Source organism: Mustela erminea, chromosome 12 (assembly GCF_009829155.1).
Source record: "Mustela erminea isolate mMusErm1 chromosome 12, mMusErm1.Pri, whole genome shotgun sequence".
Lineage (NCBI taxonomy): Eukaryota > Metazoa > Chordata > Mammalia > Carnivora > Mustelidae > Mustela > Mustela erminea.
In genome coordinates, this window is record NC_045625.1 from 68466557 (window position 1) to 68479289 (window position 12733).

A 12733-nucleotide genomic window follows, 5' to 3' on the forward strand; every position below is an offset into this window, starting at 1 on the left:
CACATAATTGTATGCTATGAAAACCAACCAAAGTACTCTTTTTTAAAGATTGTATTTATTTGACAGAGAGAGAGTAAGCACAGGCAGGGGAGGGGTGGGCAAAGGGAAAGGGAGAAGCAGGCTCCTTGTAGAGGAAGGAACCTGATGTGGAACTCGATCCCAGGACCCTGGGATCATGACCTGAACCAAAGACAGATGCTTAACCCACTGAGCCACCCAAGCACCCCAACCAAAGTATTCTTGACGTATTTATTTTAAAAATCTTCTGCAATCTCCCAACTTCACACTGTAAAATCGTGCTTTTTCCTGAATGAATTACATTCTGTGTCACAAAGTTCCTGTGCATAACCCCACACTACACGTTAACAGTTTCACTAAGATTTTATCTCACAGGAAAGCTTGCGATATTTCATTTTTGTTTTGCTTTCCTTTTTAATTCGTTGCATACATAGTTGCTCAGGGTGAAGAATGAACACAGCAGAACACAGAGAAGATGTGTCTGCCTAGCTCAGACCAGTTCCTTTGCTGTGCAGCTTGTTCCAGCAGGATACACCAGCGTCACAGTAGCAAAGTGACAAATTATATCTCATAAACCTTTGTGGAACTGTTGATTGAAATTTTGTACAAAATTTGTACAGTGTATGGTGAATGACTTGAGCAATGTTATAGCGTATCTGATGAATCCAAATCGAATGCATCACTAGTAGGAGATTATCTTTCTGTATGATGATGTGAAACATCAAGTTCAGGTCTGGGTACAACATTTTAAGTCAAATTAGATTATTTTCAGAGAACCAGGTAGTTTAAGGACCTTGGTGAACATCTGAAGTAACTCTGGACTTACTCTGATTCAGAGGGAACATGATGCCTGTTTTCAAATATTTGAAGGCTTTGGGCGCTGGGGTGGCTTATTCAGTTAAGCATCTGCCTTTGGCTCAGGTCATGATCTCAGGGAGCTGGGATCGAGCCCTGTGTCAGCCTCTAAGCTCAGCGGGGAGTCTGTTCTCCCTCTCCCTGCTCATGCTCTCTCTCCTCTCAAATAAATAAATAAAATTTTTTTAAAAATTTGAAGGCTTATCGTTATGGTTATATTTTGTCTCTACAAGTAGGACTACAGAGAAGTCTATGGGAATGTAAAGAAAGGTTAATCAGTGAAAACTGCCAGAGATGATTTTCGAGGCCCCAGGGCTTGTGAGGGCCCCTGCTACCAGTGTTTCAGCAGAAGTTACGTTATAGATGAGAGTCAGATATGGGGTGAATAGTTGAACTCTCAGTAAGCTTTAAAGTTCTCTCTAGCCTTGTGGCTGTATAATTCTAGGAAAAAATGATTAGAATAAAATATTGGCTTCTAGTTGTAGACACCTCAGTTATCTAAGTTATTAATCAGCTTATTTGAGTACTTACATAGTGATCAGTACTATTTGGGGTTATGGTTGAAAGTGCTCAAGTGGGGAGCTATGGAATACAGAAGCAATTCAGGGGAAGCAGGACCCAGTACTTAGGTGGGAAGGGCCCAGGTTATAAAACCCTTTATGGGGGCGCCTGGTGGCTCAGTGGGTTAAGGCCTTTGCCTTCAGTTCGGGTCATGGTCTCGGGGTCCTGGGATCGAGCCCCACATCGGGCTCTCTGCTCAGCAGGGAGCCTGCCTCCTCCTCTCTCTGCCTGCCTCTCTGCCTACTTGTGATCTCTTGTCTGTCAAATAAATAAGTAAAGACTTAAAAAAAAATCATTTAAAACACTTTATGAGCCCGCAAGAGGCAAAGAATACCTTGTCTTGGGTGGGATGACTGTTAAGGATTTAATTTGCTAAATATCATTAATTATTGTGGAATTTATTTGGTCTTCATTATAAAGCTGGATCATTTGGTTTTCTTTGTAGACAGAAATTTTAAAAGCAAGTTAGAATTCTAGAGAACAAAATTTGACTCTGAGTAAAAGATTTTATTTGCTCCTGAAATTAATTCCTAGTCCTGTGACAAAGAGAAACCCCTATGCCTGTTTGTTGTGGGGGCAAAATGAACCTGTGCTTGTTAAATAAATACTTCTGAGTTGGTTCTTCTGTAAGTAATTCCCCTCCCTACTCCCTCACACGCCAGGATGGGAAATCCACCTAGAAACTTTATTCTGCATCCGTCATGGTACCAGTATGACAGATGGTCTTATTAGGTGGCCAACAGCAGAGCTACAAAAGTCATATATCAAGGAATCTTTAGCATTAGGAAGGCTTTTCTGGGAGGGATTATGTAAGAGACTTAAATCACTTGAATCTGTGTTATACATATTCCACTCTAAGTTAAAATTTTAATAGCTTATAATTATTTCTGGTAATAAATCGAATGTTTCCTCTAATATTTCATTTGGCTTTTTTGAGAAAAACTCTGAGGTCTGGTTACAAAGAGGTGGTGAAAAAGGAAATATCTGGTGACTTAAACTAGAATAAATGAATAAAGGCAGTTTCTAATTTTTGTTGTTTTCCAAGGTCATTTAAAAAAATTTATTTATTATTTTGGGGGGGCAAGTATGTGAGCAAGCATGGAGTGGGGACAGAGGGAGAGAAAGAATCTCCAGCAGACTCCCTGCTGAGCGTAGAGCCTGATGTAGGGCTTGATCCCACAACCCTGAGATCATGACCTGAGCCAATATCAGGAGTCAGATGCTGGGGCACCTGGGTGGCTCAGTGGGTTAAAGCCTCTGCCTTCAGCTCAGGTCATGATCCCAGGGTCCTGGGATGGAGCCCCGAGTCGGGCTCTCTGCTCAGCAGGGAGCCTGCTTCCTCCTCTCTCTCTCTGCCAGTTTCTCTGCCTGCTTGTGATCTCTGTCTGTCGAATAAATAAATAAAATCTTAAAAAAGGAAAAAAAAAAAGAATCAGATGCTTAACTGACCACACCACTCAGGCGCCCCTCCAAGGTCGTTTTTTGAGAGCTTAAGGTGCATTGCTAGTAGAAGCATGTTATAATATAGAAAGTTCCCAGGCTGGGTCATGAAAATCTATTTATCCATGATACATGTTAACTGTGTCACTTAGAGCATTAAGTCGGCTATCCCTCACCACCACATGTAAAGTATAAGTAAATCCATTTGGATTTCCTGCAGCGTAGTACACAACGTGTCATTGCCTCTTATCACACTGTATATGGCTTTTACATGGTTGGGGAGTGCCTGTGCTGTGTTTAAGGGCTGTGATGTTTTCAGTCCTGCCTCTCTTTGGTTTCATTTTTGAATTGATAGGGAGCTTTCTAGAAGGAAGAGCTGTGTAGATTCTAAAAGATGTATGTGTCCATGGGGCACAACGGTACTGTGAAATTTATTTTGACTTTTGTATATTTTCAGTAATTGGCCATTTTAAGCACAAGTATCTAAAAACCTCTTCAAAAACATCTTGAGTGATAAGAGAAAAATAAACATTTTTTTAAAAATCCCTTTTTTTATTGGCTGGGGTACTTGTAAGGTCTACACAAGCGCTTCTGTGTACTCTCTGGATCGAGTAGTTGCCGGATTTCGAACACGAAGTCAGATGCTGCTGGGTCACTTAGAAGAACAAGATGAAGTCCTCCACTGCCAATTTTCTGACAACAGTGATGATGAAGAATCCGAAGGCCAAGAGAAATCTGAAATTAGGTATGTTAAAAAAAATCGATTAATTTAATAAACGTATGATGCAATCAATATAGGTGTAGGTATTTTTTTCATTAACATGTAACTTTACCATTTAATATAAGAGTAGGTAGTTTTTGCTAAATGTGTTGTCTCCTAATGTGTTATGAAACCAGTGTTTGAACACAAGTTATCCATCTTAAAATTGAAAAATAATTTTGCATGTAGGGATTTTTGTAGTTGTTGGATTTTAATTTTCAGAGAGAGTATTTTTGGATTTCTTGATTTTGCTGCCACGGTGGCAACAAACATAATACTTTTCCCACTGAGTTCAGCTTGGGGGGGAGATAGCCTTTTGTTTTGAGGAATATTAGTAAAATTCTGTTTATATAATTAATAATTTTTAAATATTACTGTTAGTTTTGGGGAAACCAGTTTGAGGGCAGATGAGAAGACACTAACAAACAAGTTACCTTTGATCCTGATCTTTTTTTTTTAGATGTAGAAGTCGCTCATGGATTCAAAAGCCAGACTCTGTTTGTTCTCTTGTTGAATCGAATGACATTCAGGATCAAACACAAAAGTCAAGTTTGGGGAATGAAGGTACACAGACTTTCTCAAGTTATTTAGATTTAATGTTTACAACACTTCTCTTTTTCTTTAGTCATTAATATAAGAAGTATCTAGGAGTTCTGAAAGATGGGAACTTGGTAAGTGTGCTTTCCTGGTTGGTGGAACTTCCTTTATGTTCTCTGTTCTATCTCTAATTTTTCACTCTGTACTGCTTAATAAAAAAATTTTCCCAGGGGTGCCTGGGTGGCTCAGTGGGTTAAGCCGCTGCCTTCGGCTCGGGTCGTGATCCCGGGGTCCTGGGATCGAGTTCCGCATCGGGCTCTCTGCTCAGCAGGGAGCCTGCTCCCTCCTCTCTCTCCGCCTGCCTCTCTGCCTGCTTGTCATCTCTCTCTGTCAAATAAATAAATAAAATCTTTAAAAAAAAATTTTTTTTTCCCAAAAATCAATTCTGACTAGAGTTATAGACTAAATGTCTCAGAATGGGGAACTTATATCCAAACTTGAGTTGATATTTGCATTGTACTCTGGACTACTTTAAAATACAGTTTAAGTAATTTACTAGGGCGCCTGGGTGGCTTAGTGGGTTAAGTGTCTGCCTTTGGCTCAGGTCATGATCCCACGGTCCTGGGATCAGCCCACATTGGGCTCCCTGCTTGGTGGGGAACCTGCATCTCCCTCTGCCCCACCCCCTGCTTGTTCTCTCTCTCTCTCAAATAAAATCTTAAAAAAGAGAGAAAGTAATGTACTAGTTGTCTACTGCTTCAGTGGTGCACCTGCCTATTGGTAGTGATGCATGCAACATTAGAGCCAAATTAGTCTGCTGAGTGCTCAGAATGTTCCAGTATACAACTGATGAGCATCAAAACGTTTGTGTTGCCAAAACTTATGGTGATTTTTAACTCATTTCTCTTGGCCTATGAGTGGTCAAAACACGAAAAGAAAGAGCATAGGGAATATCAATTATATAATAGATAAGTCCTACACTATGAAAATAGAGTCTCTTAACTTCGAGAGCTTATGTATGTAATATTAACAAAAATGATTATATCACAAACATTTAAAAATGTATATGTAGATAGTGCTACAAATGTTTAAATAGTGCCTACTCAAGTAGTCATCCTTGACCAGTTCGGTACTGGTTTACAATCAGGTAAGAAATTTATTCCAGAATTTAAATTAGTGCACTATCTTCTTAACTGAGGAAGTCTTTCTGTGGGAAAAAAAAAAAAAAAGAAAGAAAGAAAGAAAGAAGAAGAAAGAAATAAAGAAAGAAAAAAAGAAAGAAAGAAAGAAAGAAAGAAGAAAGAAAGAAAAGAAGTTAGCTGATTTAAAACAGTAGTGACATAGTTGACTTACATTCCAGTAGCCACAGTGCTGCACTGTGCTTTGAGTAGTCTGGTGTAGACCGCATTCTCCGATTACAATAAAAGTAGAAGTTAATGGGAAAAAATTTCAACCCTCTACCCACCCTGGAGATCTTATACCTTTTTTTTTTTTTTTAAGATTTTATTTATTTATGTGAGAGAGACAATGAGAGAGAGCGAGAACATGAGAGGGGAGAAGGTCAGAGAGAGAAGCAGACTCCCTGCTGAGCAGGGAGCCCGATGCAGAACTCGATCCTGTGACTCCAGGATCATGACCTGAGCCGAAGGCAGTCGGCTTAACTGAGCCATCCAGGTGCCCCGATCTTACACCTTTTTAAAAAATAACTCAGATTAAAGAAACTTGTAAATCACGTATCTAAGGGCAATGAAATATTATGTATTAGAACCCACAGGATCTGACTGAAGCTCACCATAAGCTAGAATATTAAAGTCCCAATTACATGTGGTTTTTTTTTTTCCTTTCTTTCCCTTGCTGTTTGTCTCTTCCTATGCTACCTCTAGACTGTTTCTCTGTCTGCTTCTCTTATTTAACTCCACTGCTATTGAATAGTTTGGGCTTGTAGTTTTCTCAGTTTTGCTTCTTTTTCTTTAAAGATTTAAAGATTGAATGTCTTCAGGAGAGTCAAGATATGAATTTGCAAAAATTAAGGAATTCAGAACTCATACTTACTGAAGCTAAACAAAAAATGAGAGAACTTACAATTAACATCAAGATGAAGGAAGATCTAATTAAAGAACTAATAAAAACAGGTAATACTGTCCTGTGAACAAGCTTATATGAGAAAGAAAATCTTATAAAATTGCTTCTGATGTTGTAACACTTATTTTAGTTTTTTACCCTGAACTCTGTCCACTGTAGCTTGGAACTTGGCATAACAAGGTATGTTTCATAGCCAATAGGTGGACGTTAGTTCTCAGAAGAACATTGTTCCACTGGGATTTCAGCTATGAATGGTTCTACCACTGGGAACTCTGTGTTATGCTGAAACTCTAGGGGTACTTAATGTTTTTTTTGCCACTTTTTAAGAAACATTATACTAGGTATCTAGGACTATGTCAGCTATTTTTCTAACTCACTTTAATATTAAATTACTAGTCCTGATTCTTTTGGATAGTTTTTTTTCAACATTATTAATTAACATTTCAAATGTAGATCATTTTAATTTCTCTGAAGATGTAAGGATTTATCCTTGAGAGCTATTCCCTTAGTGAGCTGAGCTTTTAGCTCTTCCCCTTAGTTTCAGCTTCTGCCTGCTTGGGTGTATGTACCGCATCCTCTCCTCACCCTTTAGCTACATCATTAGGCTGGTCTTGAAAATCATGTCTCAGTCTTTTGGGGTTTTTGCCCTAAAGCTCAAAGGGTGAGCTTTGACTACTTTGAAATTCAGTAAGGAAGTGAAAGGATAATAAACCACAGCATTTCTTTTTTCAGCTTCAGTGAAACATGGGTCACATTTAAGGGAACTGAAGGAAATGTTACCTTTTTTTCCTTTAAGCCCGAGGCTATAATCATGCTCAGATTACATGAATGATGGTGGCTCCCAGCTCCTCTGCCAGCAAGGGGCAATCTGCCTTCCCACTTCCTTCCTCTTTCTGGCAAGCTTGTTTTCTGGCTGGCTGCCTCTTTTCTCACCCTCCTCTCCCTAACCACTGTCCCAACGCATTTCCCTTCCTCAGTCCTGGTGACGAATGTGCTCTGTGCGCATCATTCTAGCTCCTGGTGTCCCAGATGTTTAACTGAGCTTGACCACGCTCCTCCTTCACAGGCAGGATCAATGCCAGTAAATCTCTCTCAGGAGTGATGAGGAACTGATTTAGGAGTGTAAATAGCTTCTCCACCAGGGTACAGCCTGTGGAAGTTAAGGCTACGTGCCCTTCTGGAACAAACGATTTTCTTTTTGATAGGTGAGGCCGCTGTGGGATCTCTCCCTAAACAAGCACACTTTTGTAGCCCCGGGGTACTCATCCTGGTTGCCTTAAGGTAGAGGATACTTGAACTTGCACAGAGGGGCTCCTCTTCTTACTCATTCAAACCAAGGGCAGTTTGGAGCTTTCCTTAGAGATGGTGACTCACAAAAGGGTCACCGTGTCTTCCCCCAAAGAGCAGTGATCTCAGCCAACAATAAGTGATGACCACCTGTATTTCATCATATCTCATCATTTCTTTTACATTTTCATATCTTTGAAATCAGGATGCACTTTACTCTGCGTGGCACCCGGGCATTTTGTCATGTACCTGGTGTAAATGGCACTCTCCTTTTCTTCTTAGTGACTCACAAAGTACTGGTGTGTTGAACAATATAAGGGGTCTTAAATTCATTCAGATATAGTAGCCATGTGTATTTTAAAGTTAGATATAACCAGAGAGTTCTAGAGCCAGAAGACAACTCACAGTACATTGAGTTCCGTCATTGCTTTTTATTAATAAATGGAGATTTTTCAGTAAAGCATTAGAACACACTTCCCCTGGGGATAAGTCATCCCACAAGCTTTGGACTCTTCTATTGCCACGAGTTTGGTAGTTTAGTTCAGGGATAAGTTGGCTGTTCAGAACAAATCAAAACCAAGTTTTTAGGGTCAGTAGCTGAGTTTAGGATGAAAAGAGATGCAGAAATATTTGTATTTCTGTTTTTCTCTATGCTCCAAATACTAGAAAATGATTGAAAAAATTCATCTTTGACAAGTTCAACCGAATGGAAAAAGAGGGGATGAATGAAAGATTTGTAAGAGACAAAATCGGTGTATTCTAGGGCTTTTTTGGATGGTGATTACAATAAACCAATTGTAAAAGACATTTTGAGACAATTGGGCAAGTGTGAATAGGGTCAGGTAGGGATTAATGTTGTGAGGTGTGACAGAATTTTTGGCTATGTCCATATTTGGAATAGATGTTTATTGCAGTGTTGTAGGTCGCCATGACAGGACATCTGATTGTTTTATAGTTCTTCAGCAAATTAAGGGAAGACAGGCATAGATGAAGCCAACTATGGCAAAATCTTGTGAACTCTCGAATCTCAGTGATGGGGGTTCATCAGATTATTTTTTTACTTTTGCTATGTTGGGAATTTTTCATAGTAGAGAAAACAAGATTACAGGTACCGAGAAGCCAAAGTGTAGTAAGCAAAAAGCCAAAGAATCACCCCAAGTATTTTTCTTACCTGGAGTCTGATGCCAGCAAAGCTAATACCCCAAATTCAGAAAATCAGAAACACTCAAAGATGAGCCTGTGAGAGGCTGGACTGGCACTAGGTGCGAGCAGTCAGTAAGCAGCTGATTATTAAGAGCCCAGGTGGCAAGTTGTATTTGATGGGGTGAGTAAGGACAGCTGGGCTCATGCTGCTGGGTCTTAAAGAGCGACACGCCCAACCAGATTTTGCAGAATAGAGAATTTTTGAGGTTTTGATATTTTACTTCGTTTATTTTTTTAAACGTAATTTATAATTGTTACTATTATTACTGTGGTGAAGGTAACGATGCCAAGTCGGTAAGCAAACAGTATTCTCTGAAAGTAACAAAACTTGAACACGAAGCAGAACGGGCGAAGGTGGAATTAACTGAAACAGAGAAGCAGCTGCAAGAGCTAGAAAACAAAGATCTTTCTGATGTTGCTTTGAAGGTAAAATTACAGAAGGAGTTCCGTAAAAAGATGGATGCCGCAAAGCTAAGAGTCCAGGTAATTTTCAAAATGTAATTGTGTGCAGACTTACTTAAGGCTTACTGCTTTTGTAGCTGGTTAGGAAAGAAGTAGGATTCGGTTTTCACCAGCAAGAGAAATGCGATGGCAGCTCTTCTTTCCTGGTATGCTGGCAAGTTTGCCTCCTTTCAATCTGGGACCTATATTCTTCATTCGAGAAGTATATTAAAGTTTTTATCAAAAACCAATGGTGAGAAAAAGATAATCACAGAACTGTGTTCTTTTCTGAGGGATAAAAGATTGATGATTTAATCATACATAGAGAACATCTGGTAGGCATAGGGCATTTTGTGCACACACTCAGCAAATGCTATTATTTCACACCGTTTTCTGATGAAGCTGTCACTGATTGCTTTAGGAAAGGTTCGTAACTGACATCTCATTCTTGATTTCCTAGCGCTGGATTTAGCTATGACCTCAGAAATAGCTACCATTAAAAATGTCATTATCTATGAGAAACACTCCATTACAGGGAGATCTTTGTGTATAATGAAGCCATTTTCAAATGGTTTGGGGGATGATCAGAGTGCTTTGTCAGTCTGATTCTAATGAATTTGCTAGAATGCTATCTCCATTTTTTCATTCATGATCTATTACTTTCCTGTTGTTTCCACTGTGGGGAGAGTGGAATTGTGGTTCACCTGTTCAGAACATGATCAGTTTATTTTTGGAACTGTGCCACAATTATTTTCTCTCAGCAAGGTCAGTGTCCACTGCACATGAGCAGACCAAACACCAAGTTCCACCTCAAACATCTGGCCCTTCCCCCCTATTTTTTTTTTTTTTTTTTTTACCTAAGTAGCCTGTCAACACAGAGCTAGCATAGTAGGACTTAATATATGAACTGCTTAGAGAAGGACATGGTAGTGGTATATGTCACCTGTCCTACTTTCCTTCATAATACTTATTTCAGGAATACATGTTTTCGTTTAGCACTTCACCTCAGAGAGTCTTGGGATCAGTTCTTTTTCACTTTTCAGTCCTTAAAATTGGGACTACAGTGTCTAACAAAGTGCTCATGTTAACAGAACATTAGTAGAACAAAAAAATTAAGCTCTTTCCTTTGTGTTTATTATGAAATTTTATTTATAATTTCATAGTTTTCAAACTTTAGTTCTGATTGTAATTTTTATTCTCAGTATTAATCAAAATGATTATTTTTCTAAGGAGGTTGTTGATCATATATACACACCTGTGGTTTAAGCCTTATTTGTAGATTTAGCAAAGATTTTTTCCCCAAGTTTTTATTTAAATTCAAGTTAGTTAACATATAGAATTGTATTGCTTTCAGGAGTAGAATTTAGTCATTCATCACTTATAGCACCCAGGGGTCACATGACGAGTGCCCTCCTTAATACCCAACACCCATTTAGCCCTTCCCCTCCACCCCCCACCTCTCCATCAACCCTTAGTTTGTTCTCTCTAGTTAAGAGTCTCTTACGGTTTGCCTCTCTCTCTCCTTATCTTATTTTATTTTTCCTTCCCTTCCCGTATGATCATCTGTTTTGTTTCTTAAATTCAACATATGAGTGAAACCATATGGTATTTGTCTTTTTCTAACTGATTTATTTCGCTTAGCATAATAATACCCTCTAGTTTCATCCACATTGTTGCAAATGGGAAGATTGAATTTTTTTTGATGGCTGAGTCATATTTTGTTTTATATACATATATCTCTCACATCTTCATTATCCATTCATCAGTTGATGGACAGTTAGGCTCTTTCCATAGTTTGGCTCTGGTTGATAATGCTGCTATAAACATCAGGGTGCATGTGCCCCTTGAATCTGTATTTTTGTAACCTTTAGGTAAATACCTAGTAGTGCAGTTGCTGGGTTGTAGGGTAGTTCTAATTTTAACTTTGAGGAACCTCCATACTGTTTTCAAGAGTGACTATACAAGCTTGCATTCCCACCAACAGTAAGAGGGTTCCCCTTTCTCTGTACCCCAGCCACATCTGTTTCCTGTGTGAATTTTAGCCATTCTGACAGGTGTGAGGTGGTACCTCATCGTGGTTTTTTGTTTTTTTTTTTAAGATTTTATTTATTTATTTGAGAGAGATACAGGGAGAGGGAGCATGAGCGAGGAGAAGGTCAGAGGAAGAAGCAGACTCCCCATGGAGCCGGGAGCCTGATGCGGGACTCGATCCCGGGACTCTGGGATCATGACCTGAGCCGAAGGCAGTCGTCCAACCAACTGAGCCACCCAGGCGTCCCCCTCATCGTGGTTTTGATTTGTATTTCCTTGATGCCAAGTGATGTTGAGTGGTTTTATTTATTTATTTATTTTGGATAGCTAATTTTTAAAAAAATAAACATATAATGTATTTTTAGCCCCAGGGGTACAGGTCTGTGAATTGCCTGGTTTACACACTTCACAGCATTGAGTGTCTTTTCATGTGTCTATTAGCCATCTGGATGTCTTTCTTGGGAAAATGTTTGTTCATGTCTTCTACCCATTTCTTAATCAAATTATTTATTTTTGGGGTATTGAGTTTGGTAAGTTCTGTATAGATTTGTTTTGTTAGAAAGGATGCTAACTAAGTTCTGTTAGAAAGGATACTAACCCTTTATCAGATATGTCATTTGCAAATATCTTCTCCCATTCTGTTGGCTCTCTTTTGGTTTTGTCAACTGTTGCCTTTGCTGTGCAGAAGTTTTTATCTTGATGAAGTCCCAGTAGTTCATTTTTGCTTTTGTTTCTCTTGCCTCTGGTGATGTATCTAGGAAGAAGTTGCTATGGCTGAGGTCAAAGAAGTTACTGCTTGTGTTCTCCTCTAGGATTATTTAGGATTATTCTCCTCACATTTAGGTTTTTCATCTATTTTGAATTTATTTTTGTGTATGGCATAAGAAAGTGGTCCAGTTTCATTCCTCTACATGTTGTTGTCTAGTTTTCCCAACACCATTTGTTGAAGGGACTCTCTTTTTGTCAATGAGTATTCTTTCCTGCTTTGTCAAAGATTAATTGGCCATACAGTTGTGGGTCCATCTCTGGGCTCTCTATTCTGTTCCATTGGTCTCTGTGTCTGTTTTTGTGCCAGTACCATACTGTCTTGATGATTACAGCTTTGTAACAGAGCTTGAAGTCCGGAAATCATGATGCCTCCTGCTTTGCTTTTCTTTTTCCACGTTGCTTTGGCTATTTAGGGTCTTTTCTGGTTCCATACAAATTTTAGGACTGTTTGTTCTAGCTGTGTGAAAAAAGCTTGTGGTCTTTTGATAGGCATTGTATTGAATGTTTAGATTGCTTTGGGTAGTATAGACATTTGAGCAATATTTGCTCTTCTCATCCATGAGCATGGAATGTTTTTCCACTTGTTCGTGTCTTCTTCAATTTCATAAGTGTTGTATAGGTTTCTGAAGGAAAACTTTCCTTTCTTTTACCTCTTTGGTTAGGTTTATTCCTAGGTATCTAATGTTTTTTGGTGGAATTGTAAATTGAATCAATTCCTTGATTTCTCTTTCTGCTTCATTATTGGTGTAT

General features: G+C 39.0%; 1 protein-coding gene and 1 long non-coding RNA gene across 9 annotated transcripts in view; one reads left to right on the top strand and one right to left on the bottom strand.

Moving 5' to 3' along the window:
* The window catches only part of KIF27 (kinesin family member 27), an 87647-nt gene that overhangs the window by 37603 nt on the left and 37311 nt on the right, over window positions 1–12733 (top strand). For all 3 annotated transcript variants that reach the window (XM_032307162.1, XM_032307163.1, XM_032307164.1), the window contains exons 7-10: window positions 3450–3619; window positions 4095–4198; window positions 6148–6303; window positions 9021–9226. In XM_032307162.1, the coding sequence (XP_032163053.1) occupies window positions 3450–3619; window positions 4095–4198; window positions 6148–6303; window positions 9021–9226 (636 nt within the window). The remainder of the gene's footprint in view (window positions 1–3449; window positions 3620–4094; window positions 4199–6147; window positions 6304–9020; window positions 9227–12733) is intronic.
* LOC116570307 overlaps window positions 3523–12733 on the bottom strand; it is a 63699-nt gene continuing 54488 nt past the window's right edge. For all 6 annotated transcript variants that reach the window (XR_004277384.1, XR_004277380.1, XR_004277382.1 and 3 more), the window contains one exon: window positions 3523–3609. This is a non-coding gene — a long non-coding RNA (uncharacterized LOC116570307). The remainder of the gene's footprint in view (window positions 3610–12733) is intronic.